Raw genomic sequence first — 24,225 nt, forward strand, 5'->3', positions numbered from 1 at the left:
CAAATTTTTCCTTATATTCAAATCATGAAAAACGAAATGGCACTTTGAAATTTGGGTTGGATGGAAGAACAACTGAATTTGGTTTTATTATATTTATTTACTAGTTACAACACTCACATTTTTTATTTGAATCACGTCCTCGACTGTCAGTGCCGGGGTATCACAGCAGAAATAATTTAAATGCGCAATGTTCTGAGCCATGTTGCCAATACTGAAGTCATCAAGGATTACAGCTTTCAAGTTTTTCCAATGCTCCAACTCCATGATCCCATCCATTGGGTTGACTTGACCATCTTTCATTCCAATAAGCTTGATATCTTCAATGCACGTCGCGTCGAAGAAAGGAAGGATGGAGATCACATCGGGAGCGGTCACATGTTTTAGAATACAGCTTTGAGATCTGATTCTACCAGATTCTTCAAACACTTTCTGCATTGCTTTCCAAAACTGGGATCGTTGTTTTCGTGAGTTAAACGGTGAAATTTCCATTTCAAACAAAATCGACTTCTGGTGCTGTAGAATCATTCCAAAGTCCCGGTAAAAGGCTTCCAAATAGTCGACGCCGTCAACACAACTTCTAAAATCATCTGTAGTATATACAGAAGCATTGACCAAAAAACCGCCGTCACGTTTTCTATATTTAAGAACTAAAGAGTTAGTTATATCATATCTATGCTCCGACATTGTATTCACTTGTATGTTGTCCGCGGCTTGGACGACTTTTATCATATGATAACGTGAGTCTGGTCGGCTCACATTGATGTAGTCCCGTAGGTCGTGGCAAGTTTTGTGGAGACGAGCACTGAAAAAAGAAGAATCTTGGGAAAACCTGAATTGATAATAAATAAAACAACTCACATGTCGAAATAACTCAAATATTGGAATAAGTGGTCCTTCACCACTTCAGGCATGGCAACGAGCGTGGGTTCCACCAATGACATTCTGAGGAAAATTAAAGATTAAAGTTATAGAGAACAAAAACAGTATTCAAAAGGTGTGGAACCATGAAAAGAAGAAAATATGGAAGAAAATTTGAAGGAAAACACATTTATTTATCATATTCATTAATCATACTCAATGATAGTCACATTATTAGGAAGATTTTCTTCAGATAATTTCTTAAAAGTTAGAAATTCATATTCAACTTCAACATACCAAACCTCTTTTGATTTTTGGGACTTATAAGCATAAAGCTTTATGTGGTTGTATTTCAGTACATAGTTTATTCCCAAACATGCATACAGGTCATTGCTTAATTTCCAATTTGTACAGATGATTTGACAATATGTGAGTTGAGTTGATTGGAGTACCAGCTGAAATAGACATAATGAATTGATTAAAATCTGGAAACTTACGTTTTTCAACTGGATTACATCTTCTGAAGTCAGTGCTGTCGTTACCTCGAAACGTTTCAAATGTACAATTTCTGGCATAATGTTCCTTATTTCGAAATCGCACAAATTCACCGTTTTCAGACTTTTCCAGTGCTCCAACTGGACAATCCCGTCGATTGGTGACATTAGGTCGCGATTTCCACAAATACTGAGAGATTTCAAACATTTGGCATCGAATGAGGATAAAACTGAACAAGCATCCAAAGGGGTCAGGCACCATAGCTTGCAATCTTTTGTTCTGATTCGATTTTTTGTCTTCTGGACGTTCTCTAACATCTTCCGAATAGTCTCACAGATGTTTCCTTTTTCGGATCGGCCTACCACCACTTCTTTCAAAATCGACTTTTGATGCTTCAGAATCATTTCGAAATCCCGACAAAAAGCGGCCATAAAGTCCAATCCGTCTATTTTCCAGGATTTGGCATGTCCTAAATTGGCATCCTTCCAGATCGAACATCCCTCATCAGTTTTCTTATATTCAAGAATTATCGAATCATCTTCGTTTTTCGTTGTGAGATTCAGTTTGACGCGGTCATCAAATTGTGATATTTCAATCTTATGATAGCGTGCATCTGGTACCTTCACAGTGATGTAGTCGCGTAAAACGTGGCAAGTTTTGTGGAGACGAGCACTAAAAGAAGAAAAAATACAGCACTGGCCATAAAGAATGCGAAACTTGCAGTATTTAGTTGAAAATGGCCTTTCTGATAGTCTCAAAATATTTATTGTTTAAGGACTATACAGATCACATGTAGAACTTCATTTTTGTAACTGAAACTTTTTTTATACGGGCACATAATATAAAGTTATCAACCGTCAAATAAATTTTGTGGTAAAATGAGAGATTTTTGACCTGATTACTTTGACCATTGATAACTTCTTAGGATGCACCTGTACAAAAAAGTTGTCAACTACAAAAATGAAGCTCTATTTGTGATTTATACTCTCCAGAAACAATCGATATTTTAAGACTATCATGTAGGCCGTCTCAAACTCACAAAATTGACCATTTTCAACTAAAACCGGCAAGTGTCGTTTTCTTTATGTATCTCAGTTGATAATAACAATAAAACTTACATGTCAATATAGTCTAAGTATCGCATCAAATTGTCCTTCCCCACTTCAAGAATCGCAACAAGCGTGGGCTCCACCAAAGACATTCTGAGAAAAATTAAAGATTAAAGTTAAAAGCAACAAAAAAAAACGGTATTCCAAAGGGTGTGGAACCCTCAAAAGAAAAATATGGATATATGTAAAAGAAAATTAAAAAGAAACGCATTTATTAATCATATTCTTTAATCATACTCAATGATAGACACATTTTTAGGAAGATTTTCTTCAGATAACTTTTTAAAGGTTAAATATTGGTGTTCAACTTCAACATACCAAACCTCTTTTGATTTTTGGGACCTATAAGCATAAAGCTTTATGCGGTTGTATTTCAGTACATAGTTTACTCCCAAACATGCATACAAATCATTGCCGAATTTCCAATTTGTAGAGAGGATTTCACAATATTTGAGTTGAGTTGATTGGAGTACCAGCTGAAATAGAAATCATGAATCGATTAAACTCTGGAAAATTACGTTTTTCAACTGGATTACATCTTCTGAAGTCATTGCGGCCGTTGCCTCGAAACGTCGCAAATGTGTAATTTCCGGCAGAATGTTCCTTATTTCGAAATCGCACAAATTCACCGTTTTCAGATGTTTCCAGTGCTCCAACTGGATAATCCCGTCGATTGGTGACATCAGGTCGTGATTTCCACAAATACTGAGAGATTTCAAACATTTGGCATCGAATGAGGGTAAAACTGAACAAGCATCCGAAGGGGTCAGGCACCATAGCTTGCAATCTTTTGTTCTGATTCGATTTTTTGTCTTCTGGACGTTCTCTAACATCTTCCGAATAGTCTTACAGATGTTTCCTTTTTCGGATCGGCCTACCACCACTTCTTTCAAAATCGACTTTTGATGATTCAGAATCATTTCGAAATCCCGACAAAAAGCGGCCATAAAGTCCAATCCGTCTATTTTCCAGGATTTGGCATGTCCTAAATTGGCATCCTTCCAGATCGAACATCCCTCATCAGTTTTCTTATATTCAAGCATTATCGAATCATCTTCGTTTTTCGTTGTGAGATTCAGTTTGACGCGGTCATCGAATTGTGATATTTCAATCTTATGATAGCGTGCATCTGGTACCTTCACAGTGATGTAGTCGCGTAAAACGTGGCAAGTTTTGTGGAGACGAGCACTAAAAGAAGAAAAAATACAGTACTGGCCATAAAGAATGCGAAACTTGCAGTATTTAGTTGAAAATGGCCTTTCTGATAGTCTCAAAATATTTATTGTTTAAGGACTATACAGATCACATGTAGAACTTCATTTTTGTAGTTGACAACTTTTTTCTACGGGCACATAATATAAAGTTATCAACCGTCAAATAAATTTTGTGGTAAAATGAGAGATTTTTGACCTGATTACTTTGACCATTGATAACTTCTTGGGATGCACCTGTACAAAAAAGTTGTCAACTACAAAAATGAAGCTCTATTTGTGATTTATACTCTCCAGAAACAATCGATATTTTAAGACTATCATGGAGGCCGTCTCAAACTCACAAAATTGACCATTTTCAACTAAAAACGGCAAGTGTCGTTTTCTTTATGTATCTCACATGGGAATGACCCGGAGTGTCCCACCTGAAATCTTTCCATATTTTGTACACAAGTAGTGTCTGACGTAACTAAGAAAAATCCGAAATTATAGCGGCGCTCTCCGAGGTTTCGGGGAGTTACACAACTTTTTTGAAGATTTTCGAAAATTTCGGTGTGTCCACTTTGAGAACTCGTAGCTTCTTGAGTTTTTGAGCTACCGTAATGGTTTTAGGCTCATTCGAAAGGCAATAACATGGACTTCAAAAAGTTCTCTTATAGCGTTTGCCAAAAAACATAATCTGCTGAGCTGTAGCTGAAAGTGTAGAAAAGTTGTCAGTGTGAGGTAACGATAAATGCCAAATTTCGACAATCGGGGAACTGGGGACTACCACCTGCATACTCCTCACTCCCAGTTATGTCTGTATACGTGTTCAAATATAGGCGGAGCCTTTGAGTTACGAGAGTTATTTCAGTTTTTCAGAAAATTTTTAGCTTTTCCACGTATCCCTATACGTTCAATTTTTATCAAATAATTGAAAAAATGGCCAAGTAACGAAAAAGAGGCTATTGCATGAAATTTTGCATCAACTAGCCATGAATGAGGTTTTTGGAGCATAAAATTCAATATAAACGGGACTCAATTTTTGACAACATAACGTATAGGGATACGTGGAAAAGCTAAAAATTTTCTGAAAAACTGAAATAACTCTCGTAACTCAAAGGCTCCGCCTATATTTGAACACGTATACAGACATAACTGGGAGTGAGGAGTATGCAGGTGGTAGTCCCCAGTTCCCCGATTGTCGAAATTTGGCATTTATCGTTACCTCACACTGACAACTTTTCTACACTTTCAGCTACAGCTCAGCAGATTATGTTTTTTGTCAATAGCTCAAAGAGAACTTTTTGAAGTCCATGTTATTGCCTTTCGAATGAGCCTAAAACCATTACGGTAGCTCAAAAACTCAAGAAGCTACGAGTTCTCAAAGTGGACACACCGAAATTTTCGAAAATTTTCAAAAAAGTTGTGTAACTCCCCGATACCTCGGAGAGCGCCGCTATAATTTCGGATTTTTCTTAGTTACGTCAGACACTACTTGTGTACAAAATATGGAAAGATTTCAGGTGGGACACTCCGGGTCATTCCCATGTCAGTTGATAATAATAATAAAACTTACATGTCAATATAGTCTAAGTATCGCATCAAATTGTCCTTCCCCACTTCAAGAATCGCAACAAGCGTGGGCTCCACCAATGACATTCTGAGAAAAATTAAAGATTAAAGTTAAAAGCAACAAAAAAAAACGGTATTCCAAAGGGTGTGGAACCCTCAAAAGAAAAATATGGATATATGTAAAAGAAAATTAAAAAGAAACGCATTTATTAATCATATTCTTTAATCATATTCAACGATAGTCACATTTTTAGGATCATTTTCCACGGATAACTTCTCAAAAGTTAAATATTCGTCTTCCACTTCTACATACCAAACGTCTTTCGATTTTCGGGACTTATAAGCATAAAGCTTTATGATGTCGAGCTTCAATACATAGTTTGATCCAAAAAATGCGTACAGGTCATTCTCTGTACTCCAATTTGTACAGTACACTTGACAATATGTGAGTTGAGTTGATTGGAGTACCAGCTGAAATAGAAGTCATGAACAGAATTGAGCGGAATGCATTTTTTGAAATGGCGGAAGGCGGAACTGGGAATTTTTTTAAAATTCGGTGAAAGGCGGAAAGCGGAATTAAAATATGCCAAAAGACGGAAGGCGGAATGGAAACTTACGTTTTTCAACTGGATGACTTCTTCCGAAGTCATTGTGGTCATAGCCTCGAAACGTCGCAAATGTACAATGTCTGGTAGAATGTTCCTTATACCAAAATACCACAACGTCACCGATTCCAGGTGTTTCCAATGGTCCAACTGAAGAATCCCGTCGATTGGTGCCATCAGGATGGGGTCTCCAAGAATTCTAAGAGATTTTAAACATTTTGCATCGAATAAGGATAAAACTGAGCAAGCATCGGAAGGGGTGAGGTCAGTTAGCTTGCAATCCTTAGTTGTGATTTGATTATTTTTTTTTCATGGGGTCCTCTAACATCTTTCAAATAGTCTCGCAGATGTATATTTTTTCACTATATTGGCAGACCTCCACTTCTTTTAAAATCGACTTTTGATGCCTCAGAACCATTTCGAGATCCCGACAAAACGCGGCCATAAATTCCAATCCGTTTATGTTCCGGAAGTTGACATTTCGAAAACCGACACTACTCAAGATCGAACATCCCTGTTCAGATTTCTTATACTCAAGCTCTACCGAATCTTTTTTGTTTTTCGTGATGAGATTCAGGTATACGCTGCCATTGTATTGCGATATATCAATAATATGGAAACGTGCATCTGGTCGGCTCACATTGATGTAGTCCCGTAAGTCCTTGCATGTTTTGTGGAGACGAGCACTGCAAGAAGAAGAAATATAGGAAAACCTAGATTGATAATAATCAAACAACTCACATGTCGATATAACTCAAATATTGGAATAATTGGTCCTTCACCACTCCCGGCATGGATAGGAGCGTGGGTTCAAGTGACATTCTGAGAAATATTAAAGATTGAAGTTATAAGCAACAAAAAAACGGTATTCAAAAGGTGTGGAACCACGAAAAAAGAAAATAATGAAAGATGATTTAAAAGAAAGATATTTATTAATCATATTCAACGATAGGCACATTTTTAGAAAGATTTTCAACAGATAACTTCTCTAAGGACAGCATTAGAAGGTACCTCAGAAATTTTCACAACTTCGAAAGTTATACATTTCACGCTATTCCATTCCAATGTCAAAACTTTCTCTTCATTATGCAGACAGCGGAAATACCAACGTTTCAGAGTGTGTCCGTGACGGTTCTGGGAGATTAGAGGCTCAGGGGGTAGTGTGGTGATCCAGTCATCAGAATTATGGTCGTACATTAGTTTGCATTTTTTGAAGTTTGGAGAGTGGAGGAATGTCTGGAAATTTGATTGTAAAACTTTTTTATTGCTCTAATTTTTGCAGGAAGGATAAATCAAGTCTAGAGCTTCATTTTTGTAGTTGACTACTTTTTTCTATCTCCTCACGCTCTTGAGATAAGCGCCTTTAAAGATAGCGACTTTCAACAGAGACAGAGAGAGGGAGGGAGAGACGCAGACAGTCCGCCGCTCTTGTTTCTCTGCGTCTCCAGCAACCTGAACTTTAAAGGCGCATATCTCAAAATCGTAAATAGCTATGAAAAAGTTGTCAACTACAAAAATGTAGCCCTATTTTTGATCTACAAGATAAATATAAATTGGGGACATTCGAGACAAAATGGGACACCAAGGAGACATGTCAAATTTTGAGTTTTTTATCTTTACTTGCTATCTTTAAAGGCGCGTATCTCAAAATCCTGAATAGCTATGAAAAAGTTGTCAACAACAAAAATGCAGCCCTATTTTTGATCTACAAGAAAAATATAAATTCGGGACAAAATGGGACAAAATGGGACACCAAGTGGACATGTCAAAGTTAGGTGTTTTTTCACTTCAAATTGTTCTTATTTTTAGAAAAAAACTCACTTCTTTCAAGTACTCAACATCCTCTACCGTGACACTCTTCACCATCCCATTGAAATTCTCAAAATGAGAAATCCGTTTGAGATCCATGATCCGAAAGTCCGTAACTTCACAGATTCTGATGTTCTTCCACTGCTCCGTATCGAAAATTGCGTCGATAAAGTTGTCAGATGGGTTGCTGGTCAAGATCATCATGGTTTTTAGATGCTTTGCGTCAAAAAATAGGAGAATTGGCAGGATTTGTGAAGCGGAAAGGGCGATGAGACGGATTTCGTGGACTTTGAGTGGTAGGGAAGGGAAGATATGCAGGAGCTTCTCAAAAACCTCCAGCTCCACCTGTGACAACTCGAATTTTTCCAGGATACCACGCTGGCGGTTCAAGAATATTCTGAGATCCGCACACAACGCATCCAAATAATCCACCTGTTTCAGAAATTTCTTGACTCTCTTCCTTCTATTATTCCTCTTCACAATCATCTTGGCAGCACACCCATTCTCCATATTCTTGAAATGAAAGATTAAAGTCTCCTGACGATGGTTTTTGGAATTCAGACAAAGTTCCAGCTCTCCGGGATACGTGGTAATGGAGATAGTTGTCATGGAAGGGTCCAAGGAACTTTGCAGATGGTGACAGGTGCTTCGGAGGCGCTGTCTGAAAAGAATTGGTGTTTGGGGCTGAGATTCGTGAAGGTATCAAAACTTACATGTCAAGATAACTACAGTAATCCAGAATTTTCTTCATTGGCACTTCGGGGAGTCGTAGAAGATGAGAATCGGTATCCATTTTTCTGAAAATATTTTGGGAGGTTAATAGATGGAAAAGTTATGTTAAAGAAAGGTACTGATCATGGCTTGAGACCAATTATGAAAATGAAATTATCATTATCATTATTATCATTTATTAAAAGATGGTTCCTTGCAATTTATGTCACAATAGACCTTGATAACTTCCTGCAGTCAAAGAAAATGATTTCCAGTTAGTTTTCCGGGTGTTCAGAAGGCTGGAAGACCTATAAGTTAATTTTTTAGATCTAGAATTCCAGTTTTAGGTTGCTAGGTGTCTAAATAGTCAAATTTTGGCGATTTTAGGACGATTTGACCAATTTTGGATCATTTTGATCAATTTTTAGATACTATCTGCAGTTTTCGAGGCTAAATATCATTTTTCACTTATTTTAAGCTTAATTCAGCTGATTTTTTGCAGTTTTCAGCATAAAACGTGTGATTTTGGACCATTAAGAAATTTTTCGCAGCTACTCCGATTTTAAACAAACTTAAGCTTAATTAAATGAATTTTTTGAAATTTGGATTTGGTTTTAGCAATTTTTAGACTATTTTTGTCTATTTTCAACATAAATGAAGTGCTTTTTGATTCATTTCGACAATTTTTTGGCATCAATTAAGTAATTTAGACTTATTTATACATTTTCGTCACAAAACTTTTTGAGATTTTATTTAGTTCATGTTCTTAACAAATTTAGATAAGGCTAGATCCATACTTAATTGATTTCCTGGTATTTTTGACATAATTTATCGTTTTTGAGTAAAAGTCAGCAAAAAATCGATAAAATCCCGTCCAAAACAATCGTCAAGTATTGAAGAATGCCGAAAATTGATTGGATATTGTTTTTTTTTGAATTTTATATACAGCAAGGTCAAATTCAGTGAAATTTAGAGATTTTCGATAAAAATTGATCAATTTTATCATTTTATCGAAATTTTTATTCATTTTTGTTATTTTTGTTATTTTTGAGTTATTTTCAAGCTGTTATCTTTTTTTTTTGCAAAAATTTGGAGAGTTTCAATAGATTTAAAACCAAAAACTTACATTAATTCGTTCAAATCCAGTTTTCCAGCAATATAGGCAAAATTCCTGATAATTTCTTGACATCCAGTGGAGATACCATTCTAATGCACATGATAGAGCCAAAATTCATCTGAAAATCCCTTAAAAAATCATTAAAAAACAAGAAAAACAACGTGAAAAAAACATTTATTTTATTTTATGAACAGTAACGCAAACGCGCTCTTTTGCACTAGAGGAAAACGTCAGCGGTGTGGAGAAATAGTGTGAGGAAGTGGAGGGTGGAGAGAAATAGCCATTCTGAGTCCGGTGGCTCGTCGGGGGTCCCTCAGCGTTGGGAGGGGGGCTCATATTGATTCTGGGGGAGGAATAAGAGGGGAAAAGGGGGAATTGAGGAGATGGAGGGGGAAATGTGGACATCTGGACATACGGATGGACAGACAGACATATGGAGAGGAGGGGAGGATAGGCAGGAAGGAGGGATTCGGAAGAGTGGGAGGATCAGAGGATCAGAGGATCGGAAGATCGGAGGATCGGAGGATCGGAGGATCGGAGGATCGGAGGGTCGGAAGATCGGAGGATCGGAGAGATCGGAGAGATCGGAGGATCGGAGGATCGGAGGATCGTAGAGATCGGAGGATCGGAGGATCGGAGGATCGGAGGATCGGAGGATCGGAGGATCGGAGGATCGGAGGATCGGAGGATCGGAGGATCGGAGGATCGGAGGATCGGAGGATCGGAGGATCCAAGAATCAGAGGATCGGAGGATCGAAGGATCGGAGAGATCAGAGGATCACGCATCTATTGTGGTACACAACTATATCATGACAGGATATACTATACATTTCCGTTTCTTACAACAATGTCTAGCCTTTTTCATTATTTTCGCCCACATGAAAATTATTGTTTTTCCTCGTCGTCTTAATTCGGAAATTGAAAAAAAAACTTGTGTTCAGATATGGAACGGACGGATCGGACCGATCGGACCGATTGGAAGATTGGGAGATCGGAGGATTGGAGGATCGGAGGATCGGAGGATCTGAGGATCTGAGGATCGGAGGGTCGGAAGATCGGAGAGTCGGAGGAGGATCGGAGGATCACGCTTCGACTGTGGTATACAATTACGTAAGTCATGACAGGAAATACTATACATTTCCGTTTCTTACAACATTGTCTAGCTCTTTTAATTATTTTCGCCCACATCTCCGGAAATTGAAAAAAAAACTTGTGTTAAGATACAATAATAAGGATCAAGGTTGTCCATTCTTCAAAATGCCAACCAGCTTTCTTCGCCTAGTTTCTATTGCTCAAACAGTTGGAACATTTGCCTTTTTAATCAGCTCATTATTCGGAATTATTGTGATATTTTTGACCCTTTTTGGTGTTCGAAAAATATTCGGAACGTACAAATATCTTATAGTGACTTTCACTACAATCGGTATTGGTTTAGGATGCTTGGAAGCAGTTTTCCATCCGAATCTTCATTTTTATAATAATGGATTTGTTTTCTTCTCTTTGACTTCTTCATTTGGCCTGAGCAAAAAGACTTTGAAAGTTATTTTACGTAAGTTGTCAATTAAAAACAACTGTTTTACAATAATTTTAGCAATGTATGCTGGAGTCTACTCTGTGACTATATCTATGCTAGCTGTACAGTTTATTTATCGGTATTGGGCGTTGTTCAGGTACTCATTAAATTCAAACTTTGGGCACTGTTCTAGAACGCCGGAACGAAAGAAAAATCCCGGAACGAAAAGAAAAAATCCCGGAACGAAAAAAAATCCCGGAACGAAAAAAAAACCCCGGAACGAAAAAAAAATCCCGGAACGAAAAAAAAAATCCCGGTACCAAAATAAAATCCCGGAACGAAAAAAAAACCCCGGAACCAAAATTTTCATTCTATTATTTAAATTTTTTATCGTTTTTCTTTCAATATGTGTCTTATAATTTAGCTAGTCTTACATTTTTTCTTCACTCTGCCTTTTTTATTACAACATGATTTTTGCGGAATCTTTATTTGGAATACATGATAAACAAGGTCTGTGTCGAGTCTGGCTTGGTAGAGGCTTACAAGAGCATGCACAAGAAGTATCTGAAAAATGAAATTTACAGGTAAAATTGATAGGAATCATTACCAATGTCTTCCTGTTGGTGATCTGGTTCCGAGTCATCTGGCCCATGCTCCAAAGGTACAACAAAATAGGGTACAACGAGGAAAAAGTTACTCTTAGGGTATCATGACTCAAAGGGTACTATACTTTTAGGGTACAACAAGTAAGTTGCTCATAAGGTACAACAGATTGTTGACTCAAACGGGACAACGAACTCAATACTCGAAGGGTACGATACGTTGATGTCTTATACTCGAGCCAGTCAGACATTGTCACTTAAATAACCAAACACGGTTGCTATGTTTATCAAATTTATGAATTTTGGACCAGTCTGAACAATATTCCACAGTAAAACTTTTATTTTGTGGAACATCATACAGTTTGAATAATGATACTTGAAAAAGTTCAGTCCAGTTTTTTATTGTACCCTTCGAGTATTGAGTTCGTTGTCCCGTTTGAGTCAACAATCTGTTGTACCTTATGAGCAACTTACTTGTTGTACCCTAAAGTATAGTTCCCTTTGAGTCATGATACCCTAAGAGTAACTTTTTCCTCGTTGTACCCTATTTTGTTGTACCTTTGGAGCATGGGCCAGATGACTCGGAACCAGATCACCAACAGGAAGACATTGGTAATGATTCCTATCAATTTTACCTGTAAATTTCATTTTTCAGATACTTCTTGTGCATGCTCTTGTAAGCCTCTACCAAGCCAGACTCGACACAGACCTTGTTTATCATGTATTCCAAATAAAGATTCCGCAAAAATCATGTTGTAATAAAAAAGGCAGAGTGAAGAAAAAATGTATGACTAGCTAAATTATAAGACACATATTGAAAGAAAAACGAAAAAAATTCAAATAATAGAATGAAAATTTTGGTTCCGGGATTTCTTTCTTGTTCCGGGATTTTTTTTTCGTTTCGGCGTTCTAGAACAGTGCCAAACTTTGTACCTTAATGAAATAAGTTACAGTCTTAATCACCTGGCATACTTCCGTGGCTGCAAATCTCTTATTTGGGTGGTTTATTGCATATTCTTCGGAGTAATTTGGTGGATTGGAGCCTACAAATTGATGGAAATGGATGACGCTGCAGAAAAATATTTTGAAGAAGAAATGCTCATTCGATATAGTGTTTCAGTCAAAGAAATTCCAGCGCAAACCTTTCTAGCTTACGAGCCAGATAGTGGTCTGATTAGGTGGAAGAATGATTCATATACAGTTCTGATGAGCTCAATAATGTCTTTTCAATACGGAGTAATGATTTTTTGTGGGTGGAATATGCATTCGAAAATGGAAGAGAAAATTGCTGGTTTTTCTGCTGCACTGAAGCATCATAATAGACAATTATTCAAAACTTTAGTGTTCCAGGTATAAAATTCCTAATACATGTATAGAATACCTTTCCAATTCCAGATCAGCACTCCCACAATATTCCTATTTTCCCCTCTGATTCTCGTTATCTATCTCCCATATTTTCAAATCGAATTGAGTTTCCCTGCCGGCGCAACAGTGGCGTTATTCAATATGTATCCAGCATTGGACTCATTCATTGTATTAATTATTGTGACGGAGTATAGAATTGCGGCGAGAAGTGGGATTGATGGTAATAATTTACATGTATAATTGGTTTCAGAAATGTTAAATGTTGTGATGAGAGAGTCTGCAGCAGTGTTCAGAGCAAAGAATAGCAGCACCTCTCAAACTACTCGACAAATTGAGTTGGCCACAATCAGAACTGTTTTGTAATTTTTTCATACGTTTTGAAATAAAATTATTTTCTCATAAGTACTGGCCATAAAAAATGCGACACTTGCAGTTTTTTGTTGAAAATGGTCAACTTTGTGACTGTGACACGGCCTTCCTGACAATCTCACAATATTGATTGTTTATGGACTATACAGATCACAAGTAGAGCTCCATTTTTGTAGTTGACTACTTTTTTTTAACGGGCACATCCTAAGAAGTTATCGAGCGTCAAAACATTTTTCAAAAAATTTGCCGTTTTTCAGTGCTAAAATGAGAAATTTTTGAGCATTGACTGCCTGTAACTTCTTAGGATGTGCCCGTACAAAAAAGTTGTCAACTACAAAAATGAAACTCTACTTTTGATCTATACACTCCATAAACAATGAATATTGTGAGATTATCAGAAAGCCCGTGTCACAGTCACAAAGTTAACCATTTTCAACTAAAAACAGCAAGTGTCGCATTCTTTATGGCCAGTACTGTAAGTATTAATGGTAAAATAACTACTTGAATGAATATAAGTATTATTGAAATGACAATTTACCAAAGAATTTTATTTCACAGAACAGAAAATTAAGGAGAACTGTAAATACGTAAATGAAGGGAGACGGGTTGGAAGGAATTGAATATGGGTGAATGTCAATAGGCAAAAGAATCTCAACGAATGATCACAGCACCTGTTGGCACTTTAGCAGTATCTTGATAACCAATATCAACATATTCGTGCGACTCTACATCCAAATACAAAACTCTGGACTCATCGTTAGGCATACGGAAAAACCATTTGTCTCCGTCATCTCCGTCAACTCCGAATGTCGCTGCTATATCGATGTCGATACTATCATAATGGATTTTGCACGAAGAAAAGTTGGGGGAGTTGAGGAAGGCCTGAAAGGGTAAGAACTTATTGTTTCAAAACTATACTTTTGCAGAAATACTGTTTTTAAATGATCCAAATCCGCTGCAGTTACCGTCGTAACAGTGATTTTGATATCGTTTAGATCCAAACGCCTCCATTGCTCTGTTTCAGTGATTTGATCTAACAATACATTTTGTTTATTGCTACTGATTGACAGAAAACGCAAACTTTGTGAATCAACAGAAGAGAGAGCCAGAAGAATTTGAGGAGCTGATAAATCAATCAGGGAAAGTTTAGTAGTTTTCAATGGGAATTTTCGAGTTTTTGGATTCTCCGAGTGAGCTTTCAAGATGTTGAGAACTTGCTCAATGTCAGCTGGTTCTCCATTGATCTCCATTTCCTGCATGAGACTTTTCTGATGTCTCAACAATACACTAAAGTCATTTTTGAGCAATTCCATATGATCTTCTCCCTTCAATAATCTTGACCACAACCAGTTACCGGTATCAAAAATACCACATCCATCCATCGTTTTTGTATAGGCAATCTCGATGGTTTTTTCTCCCAATTGAAGAAGAAGCTTCCCTTTGTACGCATCGCAATCTATCATCAGTTTGTCCACGCGTCCGTCAGGTTTCGCGGTGTCAACGAACTCGCGGAGACTGCGACAAGTCTTCCGGAGGGAAGCACTGAAAATTTGTCATGAAATATTTGATATACCTACTTAAACTTACATTTCCATATAATTACAGTGATACAAAACGTTGTCCATGACAATTTCAGGCAACTTCAGGAATGAGGACTTATCCGTCATTCTTCTGAAACAAGAGGTTAAAGTTAGAAGAATAAAACATGAAAACGCAAGTATGAATGGTGAAATAACCATCATCAAAAATAAAAATGAAGAAAAGGTTAAATGAACGAGACAGTCTTATTTCACAGCACAGAGAATCAATAAAAATCGTATAAGCAATGATCACAGCGAATGATTGAAAGTATTAGAGAAATGACAATTCACTCTAAAATTTTGTATCACAGCACAGAAAATTGATGAAAATTTTAAAAATGTGAATGAAGGGAGAGGCGTAGGGAAGAATTGAAAATGGTGATGGGAGATTCAAATGGTTTGGATGAATATTTGGCCATTTCAAAGAAGTCTCAATCAATGATTACTGCGCCGGTTGGGACTTTGACATTATTTTTGTGTCCGAACTTAACATGTTTGAACTGTTTCAAACTCAAATACAAAACTCCGAATTTATCGTTAGGCTTGCGAAAGAACCACTCATCATGAGAAGAAAAAATTCCGTTTCGAACAAATGGTTGTACTCCAAACGTTGTGGCTATATCGGAAACGCTAGCGATACTGTCAGAACGTATTCTGCACGAAGAGAAGTTAGTGGACTTGAGGAAGGTCTGAAAGGTTAAACATTTATTGTTTAAGAACTATACTTCCGCATGTATACCGTTTTCAGATAATACAAATCCGCTGCAGATACCATCGTAACATGACCCCGAAATGAATTTAAATGTGAAATCCGACAGACATCTGAAATACGAAATCCGGAGATACTGTTACTGTCCCGAGATAATCCTGTGAAAATGCAAGTATCCAAATGCCTCCATTGCTCTGTTTCAGTGATTTCGTTCAACAACATATTTTGTTTACAGCCCCTGATTGACAGAGAACGCAAACTCTGTGCATCAACAGAAGAGAGTGCCAGAAGAATTTGAGAAACTGATAATTCAATCAGAGAAAGTTTAGAAGTTCTCAATGGGAATTTTCGAGCTCTTGGATTCTTTGAGTGAGCTTTCAAGATGTTGAGAACTTGCTCAATGTCAGCTGATTTGCCTCTGATCTCCATTACCTTCAAGAGACTTTTCTGATGTCTCAAGAGTACACTAAAGTCACTTTTGAGCAGTTCCATGTAATCTTCTCCCTTCAATAATATTGACCACATCCAGTTGCCGGTATCAAAAATACTACATCCATCCATCGTTTTTGTGTAGGAAATCTCGACGGTTTTTTCTCCCAATTGAAGAAGAAACTTCCCTTCGTACGCATCGCAATCTATCATCAGTTTGTCCACGCGTCCGTCAGGTTTCGCGGTGTCAACGAACTCGCGGAGACTGCGACAAGTCTTGCGGAGGGAAGCACTGGAAATTTGTCATGAGTGATTTAATATACCTAATTTAACTCACATTTCCATATAATCGCAGTAGTGCAGAACATTGTCCATGACAATTTCAGGCAACTTCAGGAATGGGAACTTATCAGTCATTTTTCTGAAACAACAGGTTAAAGTTGCAAGAGTAAAACCTGAAAATGCAAGTATGAATGGTGAAATAACCATTATAAAGAATAAAAACAAAAACATAGAAAAATGCAAATTTACGAGACAATTTTATTGCACAGAACAGAAAATCAATAAAAACCGTATTAGAAAGTGGGAAGAGGCTCTGGGAAGAATGGAAGAGGGGTGAAGGGATGGTCCACGGCCTCCTGCAGAGGCGCTCTCAAAGTACTGTGCGCAGTGTGTTGAGAGGCCCACCGCTGGAGGCCGTGATGGTCGTAATGGACAAGTAGGCCATCTGGATACATAGAACATTGAATATGGGTGAAGATGGACAGACATACATATGACGAGGAGAGGAGGAAGGGGAAGAATGTTTGGTAGGGGTGAGTAGTTCTGAAGATTCGGAAAATTGGGAGATCGGTGGATCGGAGGATCGCAAGGGCTGGCGGAGGAGATAACAAAGTGTAAAGAACATAAAAATGAATAAAAGCAAGTTTCGTTTTAGAACTGCTCCTTATTAAAACTGAGATTTATCAAAACTGTTTTCTCCAAGTAGTAGTTGATATTTATGTAAAAAGTTAAATTATACAAGCCAAGGGGCAATCCTGATCTGGAAAAGTTCTAGAAAGAATTATTCTCGAATTAAAATTCAATTAATAAGCACTGCAGCATATGGCACATCAGCAGCACTATCTCGTTCATATTTGATAAAAGTACGATTGTTCACATCCAATTTAAGAACTTTTGTATTATCGTAAGGAATACAGAAAAACCATTGCCTCGAACTACGGGCCCACTCGCTCTCATATGGTTGTACTCCGAATTTTCCTACGGTATCTGACAAGCTTATAGTTTCATTGTACCGAATCATGCAACGATTGAATGTGGATGAGTTGACGTAGGTCTAGAAATCTTTGGATGTGTTGACGCTTGAAGCTGATCTCACCTTTTTCAAGAAATCCAGGTCGGCTACGGTTATTGAATTAGTGACACCATGGAACTCATCAAAATGCGAAATTCGACAAATAGCAAAGTTGAGGATAACACAATGATTTAGGTGCTTCCAGTGTTCTGTTGCTGTGATTTCATTGAAATCAACGATTTCTCCATTTTACTAACTTGCAGTATGTTCAGAAATTTTAGATCTATGGAAGATAGCGCATGAAAAATTTGAGGAACTGATAAATCAATCAGTGAAAGTTTAGTGGTTTTTAGTAGGAGGTGATTCATGGCTCTGAGAACTTCTTCGCTATATAGGGTCGCCATGGATCTCCAAATTTTTCAGGAGACTTTTTTGGTGTCTTAGGTAGATTGCCAAGTCGTTTTTGAAGACATCCATGTAATTCATTCCTCTCAAAACTTTTGAGCTGGCCCAGCTAGAATTACAGACTATGCGACATCCAAACACCACGTTTTTATATTGAATAAGCAGGCTTTTTTCCGACAATAAAAGACGGAATATCACTTGTTGAGCATCACACTCTATCACTACTTTATCCATGCGTGCATCAGGTCTGGTGGTATCAAGGAATCCGCGGAGACTGTGGCAAGTTTTCCGGAGACGAGCACTAAAAATTGAGTGAGTAAGAATTTATATTTTAGAGATAGCAGCTCACAAGTCCGGATATTCGCAGTGACGAAGGATACGGTTCATGGCGACATCGGGAAGTTTCAGGAGAGGAACGTCAGCATTCATTTTCCTGAGATCAGAGAGAAGACTTATAAGAGTAAAACATGAAAGGTGTAATTATGAATGGTAAAAGAACCACTTGAATGAAAGAACAAATTAGATAAATGAATATTTACCAAAGAATTTTATTTCACAGCACAAAAGTTAAGGAAAATTGCAAATAAAAAAAGAAAGTCGTTGGGATAAATCGAATATGTTTGAATATTTAGGCATGCGAATAGAAAAAAAAAGCCTCAACCAATGATCACAGCATCGTTTGGGACTACAGCAATATCTTGTTGTTCGAACTCAACGTAATCGTCACTTCTCACATCCAGGGAAATAATTCTAGACTTGTCGTTAGCCATATGGAAGAACCACCGTCTGGAGACAAGACCAGAAATATAATCATGTTTGAATGGCTGTACTCCAAACATTTCGGTTATCTCTGACAAATCGGCGACACTGTTGCAATTCATTATACAATAAGAGAAGTTTGATGAATTGATAAAGACCTGTAAATAGTAAATTTAAATGTTTTAGAACCATAGTCTGCAGAAATTACCGCTTTCAGGAAATCCAAATCTGCGGCAGTTACACTCGTAACAAAGCCACTGAATTTGCGCAAGTGGGAAATCCGACGGATATCTGATATATGAAAACGGTCAGACATGCAAGTATCCAATTGCCTCCACTGCTCTGTTTCAGTCATTTCATCCAACAAAACATTTTCTCCCCGGATACTGATTGACAGAGAACGTAAACTCTGTGCATGAACAGAAGAGAGAGCCAGAAGAATTTGAGGAGCTGATAATCCAATTAGTGTAAGTTTAGTGGTTTTCAATTGGAGTTTTCGAGTTTTCAAATTTTCTGCGTGAGCCTTCAAGGCGTCGAGAACTTGCTCAATGTCTGCTGTTTCGCCATCACTATAGAACGCCATTTGATACATAATACTTCTTTGATGTCTCAAGAAAACTGTGAAATCGTTTTGGAACATTTCGATGTAATCTTTTCCATCCAATCCGTTCGATGTCAAATTGTCTTCCGAGCCGGTAAAGCGTCTGGGAAAACAACCGCCCTCATCGTTTTTATATAAAATAAGGATGTCGTTTCCTACCCCTCGAAGACGAAATATCACCCTGTTGGCATCGCAACTTATATCCACTCTATACATGCGTGCGTCAGGCTTTTTGGTGTCAACAAACTCGCGGAGACTGCGACAAGTCTTTCGGAGTCTTGCGCTGAAAGTTAATTTTCTGGAAATTGAGATTTTCAAAAGAATAACTTACAAGTCCGGATATTCACAGTGATGGAGTACACGATTCATGGCGACATCAGGAAGTTTCAGAAGGGGAACGTCATCATTCATTTTTCTGAGATTAGGGAGATTATAAGAGTCAAACAAGAAAGGTGTAAGTATGAATGGTGAAACAACCACTTGAATGAAAGAAAGTAATAGAAAAATGAGAATTTACCAAAGAATTTTATTTCAGAGCCCAGAAAATTAAGGAAAATTGTAAATTTAAAAAAAGAGAGTCGTTGGGATAAATCGGATATGGTTAAATATTTAGGCATGTGAATAGAAAAAAGAGTCGCAGCCAATGATTACAGCATCGCTTGGCACTTTAGCGGTTTCTATTTGTTCGAACTCAACGTGATTGTCACTGTGCACATCAAGCGCAAGAACTCTAGACTTGTCGTTAGGCAATCGGAAGAACCACAATCTTGAGACTCCACCAAAATTACAATCACGTGTGAATGGTTGTACTCCAAACGTCTCGGTTATCTCTGACAAATTGGCGACACTGTTGTGTTTCATTGTACAATGAGAGAAGTTTAATGAATTGAGGAAGGCCTGTAAATAGTAAAATTGATTGTTTTAGAACCATACTTTGCAGAAATTACCGCTTTCAGATAGTCCAAATCCCCGGCAGTCACTACCGTAACAAAACCACTGAATGTCTTCAAGTGTGAAATCGGACGGATTTCTAATAAACGAAACCCGCCGAAATGGCAAATATCCAATTGCCCCCACTGCTTTGTTTCAGAGATTTCTTCCAACGATACGTTTGGTTCTCGGATGCAGGTTGTCAGAATCCGCAGATTATGTGCATCAACAGAAGAAATAGCGAGAAGAACTTGAAGAGCTGGTACTCCAGCTAGAGAAAGTTTAGTGGTTTTCAATCGAAGGCTTTGAGTTTTCGAAGTTTCCGTGTGAGCCTTCAACAGGGGTGTGCGGAACGGAATTCGGAATTCCGAAAAATTCCGAAAATCGGCTCATTTTCGGAACGGAATTCCGATCGGAATATTCCGAAAAAAAAATTCGGAACGAAATTCCGATTGGAATATTCCGAAAAAAAAATTTCGGAATGAAATTCCGATCGGAATTCCATTCCGAAATCAAACTTTTCATGACGGGTCTCGAACAGATTTTTTCCCGCAGTTTTCAGGCGGTTTTTTTTTTAAATTTTCGTCTTTTCGCAATGTTTTTTTCAAACAAAAAAACGGTTTTCAGCATTCGATATGGGTAAATGGGACAGTCTGTTGAAAAAAAAATCCGAAAGTCCGAAAATCGGAATATTCCGACATTCCGAAAGTCCGAAAATCCGAAATTCGGACAATTCCGAAATTCCGAAATTCCGAAAATCCGAAATTCGGAATAGTCCGAGATTCCGAAAGTCCGAAAATTTGAAATTCGGGCGATTCCGAGATTCCGAAATTCCGAAATTTTGAAACTCGGACATTTTTTAGTGTCCGAAATTCCGAAATGTTCCTGTCCGCACACCCCTGGTCTTCAAGACGTTGACAACTTGCTCAATGTCACCTGTTTTGCCATCACTATGGAGCACCATTTGCTTCAGAACACTTCTCTGATGTCTCAAGAAAACTGTGAAGTCGTTTTTGAACATTTCGATGTAATCCATTCCATTCAATCCATTCGATGCTAAATTGTCTTCCCAACCGGTAAAGCGTCTGGGATAACAACCTTCCTCATCGTTTTTATATAAAATATTGATGCGTCTTTCTCCCGATTGAAGACGGAATATCACCCTGTTGGCATCGCAACTTATGTCCACTTCAACCATGCGTGCATCAGGTTTTTCGGTGTCAACAAACTCGCGGAGACTGCGACAAGTCTTGCGGAGACTTGCGCTGAAAATTTGTTTTCAGGAAATTGAAGTTTTCAAAATAAATACTTACAAGACCGGATATTCACAGTGATGGAGAACACGATTCATGGCAACATTGGAAAGTTTCAGGAGTAGGGACTCATCATTCATTTCTCTGAAATCACAGGGTAAATTTAAAAGAGTAAAACATTACAACATAAGTATGAATGGTTAAGTAACCATTCGAATATATAAAAGAATTACAAAATTGACAATTTAATACCAATAAATTTTATTTGATAGCACAGATAATCGATAAAATAGTATAAAAAAGAAGGAAGAGGTAGTGGGAAGAGGAAGATTGCAGCACGTGGGGGGGACCAATTTAATATCAATACGAGATTCGAAAACTTAGCCAATATAAAGTTTTTAACAATCTGGATGCACCTTCAGACGTATAAAAGAAATTAGTAGCCAGATGCTTTATAATTGATAACCACTGCACCTGGCGGAATATCGCTACGATCAACACGTTCTATTACAAGAACTTTATTATCGGTAAGCTCCACCCAGAGAACACTATTAGTGTCATTATGAATTCGGAAGAACCATGAATTTGTGAATTCTATATCGAAAGACGGCGCTCCAAAAGCTTCATTGATGGACGAGACGTCGAAATCAACGTCGAAATTTATGTGAATCCATTCGAAGCCTGTCAAGCGGATGAAGGTCTGAAAAACAAATTAAAGGAAAAACTTAAATAAGAAAACTCACATTTTTCAAGAGCACCAAGTCATCAATTGCTGCGGTCGACATGCAGCCTTCAAATTTTTTCAAATGGAAGATTTGGCGGACATCCGAGATATAGAAATTGGACAGTCGAATTTTCTCAGCGTTTCTCCAGTACTCCGTTTCAAACAGTTCGTGGAATACACCCAATGGCTCTCCGGTCACGTCATTCACGTCGGTGAAGATTTTCAAGTTTTTCAGGCATTTGGCATCGAAAAACGGTAGCATTGCGAGGATTTGAGCAGTGGATAACTCGCTGAGCTGAAGTTTGTTGGTCTTCAATTTGAAGGTCTGAGATCTCATAATTTGAAGGAGTGGGTCACAACAAACTTCATCCAATTTGAGTTTTGTCAGTGGAGTCTTCAGATGTCTCAAGTAAATCTTGAAGTCTTGCATAAGAGCATCCATGGGATCCAATCCAGAAATAGTTTTCAAAGGAGTGCTACCCATATGGGTTTTGCATGCTACAGTACACCCGTCATCTGTTTCCTTGTAACCAATCCATATTCTTGAATTGTTTTTTGATTCGTTCTCTGACTCGAAACAAATTTCAGCGTTCTCCCAATTTCCTAGACGCACTTCTTTCACATGGGCGTCAGGTTTGAACAAATCGATATGGTTTCGTAGTGAATGACAGACATTTCGAAGACGTGCGCTGTAATTGAGAAAGTTAGACACCTGAGAAATTCTAGAATTTTCTAGAAACTTACATTTCTAAATAATCGCAGAAATACAGAATGTGGTCCATAGTTACGCCAGGGAGAAGGAGAAGTGGAGAAGTCATTTTCTGGAATCACTGGGAAAAAATAAAGACAATTTCCTTATACAACATAAATATTAATGGTTGCGCAACCAATAAAATGAGTTATAGTTCGTAAATTTTACAAATAATGTTTATTTTAGAGCACAAAAATCAATGAGTATTTGCTAATAAAGGCTTAGAAAAGAATGAAAAATTGGAGGACAGTAGAATAAACGAATGGACATAAAACATGTTAAGGAATCTATTCAAACGTCAAGTAAAAAATGAAAAAGAGATGATGAATGAAAATAATTTTTAATGGATAATCCATGCACCTGGAATAACAACGCTACGATTGATACGATTGATTTGAAGAATTTTTTTGCAGAACACCTCCACCAGAAGAACGCTGGTAGTGTCATTAGGAATATGAAAGTGCCAACGATTTGAATGTCCTTCCATAGTATCGAAAGACGGCGCTCCGAAAGCTTCCTTGATGGACAATACGTCGATGTCAACGTCAACTTCCATGGTGCACCGTTTGAAGAGTGGCGATCTAATGAAGGTCTGAAACGGAAAAAAAGTTGCAGACATATATGGAAAAATATGAAAACTCACATTTTTCAAAAACTCTACATCAGTTGCAGTCGCTCTCGAAATGTGACCAATGAATTTCTTCAAGTGGGAGATTTGGCGGACATTCGCGATTCTAAAATAGTATAGACGGATTTGGTCCGCATTCCTCCAGTACTCTGTTTCGAAAAGCTCCTGGAAAACACCCAATGCTTCTCCGGTTTCGATTATCAAGTTTTTCAGGCATTTGGCATCGAAAAACGGTAGGATTGCGAGGATTTGAGAAGAGGATAACTCGCTGAGATGAAGTTTGTTGGTTTTCAATTTGAAGGTCTGAGATCTCATCATTTGAAGAAGTGGGTTACAACAAACTTCATCCAATTTGAGTTTTGTCAGTGGAGTCTTCAGATGTCTCAAGTAAATCTTGAAGTCTTGCATGAGAACATCCATGGGATCCAATCCAGAAATTGTGGTCACTGGGGGACTACCCATGTGGGTTTTGCATGATACAGTACATCCGTCATCTGCTTCTTTGTACCCAATCCATATTTTAGAATTGTTGTCCGATTCAAAAATAATGACAGTGTTCTCCATATTTCCCACGCTCACGTCTTTCACATGGGCGTCAGGTTTGAACAAATCGATGTGGTTGCGTAGTGAGTGACAAACATTTCGAAGACGTGCGCTGTAATTGAGAAGGTTAGATACCTGATAAATTCTAGAACTTTCTAAAAACTTACATTTCCAAATAATCGCAAAAATACAAAATACGATTCTTAGTTACGACTGGAAGCCGCAGGAGTGACGAGTCATCAGTCATTCTGAATCAAATCTCTGGAAAGAAAACGTTAGAAGATGAAATTAAAAAATGCAA

At 37.8% G+C, this 24,225-nt stretch overlaps 10 protein-coding genes and 1 pseudogene across 11 annotated transcripts; all 11 read right to left on the bottom strand.

Moving 5' to 3' along the window:
* Positions 1-93: 93 nt before the first annotated feature.
* On the bottom strand, positions 94-5,314 carry GCK72_021395 (annotated as a pseudogene). The gene is made up of 8 exons: positions 5,232-5,314; positions 2,981-3,650; positions 2,781-2,938; positions 2,472-2,555; positions 1,356-2,025; positions 1,243-1,313; positions 859-942; positions 94-802 (listed from the first exon to the last, which is right to left on the bottom strand). Coding segments are annotated over exons 1-8 (2,529 nt in total).
* Positions 5,315-5,449: 135 nt separating this feature from the next.
* On the bottom strand, positions 5,450-6,009 carry GCK72_021396 (uncharacterized protein; the record flags this gene model as incomplete). Its single annotated transcript, XM_053734234.1, has 2 exons — positions 5,450-5,698; positions 5,845-6,009. The coding sequence occupies 2 exons, from the start codon at positions 6,007-6,009 to the stop codon at positions 5,450-5,452; spliced, it is 414 nt and encodes a 137-aa protein (XP_053583147.1).
* A 154-nt stretch (positions 6,010-6,163) lies between these two features.
* Positions 6,164-6,653, bottom strand: GCK72_021397 (uncharacterized protein; the record flags this gene model as incomplete). The annotated part of the gene is made up of 2 exons (XM_003104429.2): positions 6,164-6,518; positions 6,574-6,653. 2 exons carry the CDS (start codon positions 6,651-6,653, stop codon positions 6,164-6,166), a joined length of 435 nt encoding a protein of 144 aa, XP_003104477.2.
* A 151-nt stretch (positions 6,654-6,804) lies between these two features.
* GCK72_021398 (uncharacterized protein) lies at positions 6,805-8,434 on the bottom strand (the record flags this gene model as incomplete). The annotated part of the gene is made up of 3 exons (XM_003104603.2): positions 6,805-7,068; positions 7,654-8,302; positions 8,355-8,434. The coding sequence occupies 3 exons, from the start codon at positions 8,432-8,434 to the stop codon at positions 6,805-6,807; spliced, it is 993 nt and encodes a 330-aa protein (XP_003104651.2).
* A 5,535-nt stretch (positions 8,435-13,969) lies between these two features.
* GCK72_021399 (uncharacterized protein) lies at positions 13,970-14,985 on the bottom strand (the record flags this gene model as incomplete). The annotated part of the gene is made up of 3 exons (XM_053734235.1): positions 13,970-14,200; positions 14,284-14,860; positions 14,906-14,985. The coding sequence occupies 3 exons, from the start codon at positions 14,983-14,985 to the stop codon at positions 13,970-13,972; spliced, it is 888 nt and encodes a 295-aa protein (XP_053583148.1).
* Positions 14,986-15,329: 344 nt separating this feature from the next.
* GCK72_021400 (uncharacterized protein) lies at positions 15,330-16,453 on the bottom strand (the record flags this gene model as incomplete). The annotated part of the gene is made up of 3 exons (XM_003104630.2): positions 15,330-15,587; positions 15,638-16,328; positions 16,374-16,453. 3 exons carry the CDS (start codon positions 16,451-16,453, stop codon positions 15,330-15,332), a joined length of 1,029 nt encoding a protein of 342 aa, XP_003104678.2.
* Positions 16,454-17,117: 664 nt separating this feature from the next.
* GCK72_021401 (uncharacterized protein) lies at positions 17,118-18,164 on the bottom strand (the record flags this gene model as incomplete). Its single annotated transcript, XM_053734236.1, has 3 exons — positions 17,118-17,372; positions 17,961-18,036; positions 18,085-18,164. The coding sequence occupies 3 exons, from the start codon at positions 18,162-18,164 to the stop codon at positions 17,118-17,120; spliced, it is 411 nt and encodes a 136-aa protein (XP_053583149.1).
* A 227-nt stretch (positions 18,165-18,391) lies between these two features.
* GCK72_021402 (uncharacterized protein) lies at positions 18,392-19,506 on the bottom strand (the record flags this gene model as incomplete). The annotated part of the gene is made up of 3 exons (XM_053734237.1): positions 18,392-18,652; positions 18,703-19,378; positions 19,427-19,506. 3 exons carry the CDS (start codon positions 19,504-19,506, stop codon positions 18,392-18,394), a joined length of 1,017 nt encoding a protein of 338 aa, XP_053583150.1.
* A 198-nt stretch (positions 19,507-19,704) lies between these two features.
* On the bottom strand, positions 19,705-21,418 carry GCK72_021403 (uncharacterized protein; the record flags this gene model as incomplete). The annotated part of the gene is made up of 4 exons (XM_053734238.1): positions 19,705-19,992; positions 20,043-20,296; positions 20,962-21,290; positions 21,339-21,418. The coding sequence occupies 4 exons, from the start codon at positions 21,416-21,418 to the stop codon at positions 19,705-19,707; spliced, it is 951 nt and encodes a 316-aa protein (XP_053583151.1).
* Positions 21,419-21,714: 296 nt separating this feature from the next.
* On the bottom strand, positions 21,715-22,820 carry GCK72_021404 (uncharacterized protein; the record flags this gene model as incomplete). Its single annotated transcript, XM_003104663.2, has 3 exons — positions 21,715-21,978; positions 22,022-22,691; positions 22,747-22,820. 3 exons carry the CDS (start codon positions 22,818-22,820, stop codon positions 21,715-21,717), a joined length of 1,008 nt encoding a protein of 335 aa, XP_003104711.2.
* Positions 22,821-23,093: 273 nt separating this feature from the next.
* Positions 23,094-24,171, bottom strand: GCK72_021405 (uncharacterized protein; the record flags this gene model as incomplete). The annotated part of the gene is made up of 3 exons (XM_053734239.1): positions 23,094-23,345; positions 23,397-24,036; positions 24,092-24,171. 3 exons carry the CDS (start codon positions 24,169-24,171, stop codon positions 23,094-23,096), a joined length of 972 nt encoding a protein of 323 aa, XP_053583152.1.
* Positions 24,172-24,225: the final 54 nt, after the last annotated feature.

Source organism: Caenorhabditis remanei, chromosome V, assembly GCF_010183535.1.
Source record: "Caenorhabditis remanei strain PX506 chromosome V, whole genome shotgun sequence".
Taxonomy (NCBI): Eukaryota; Metazoa; Nematoda; class Chromadorea; order Rhabditida; family Rhabditidae; genus Caenorhabditis; species Caenorhabditis remanei.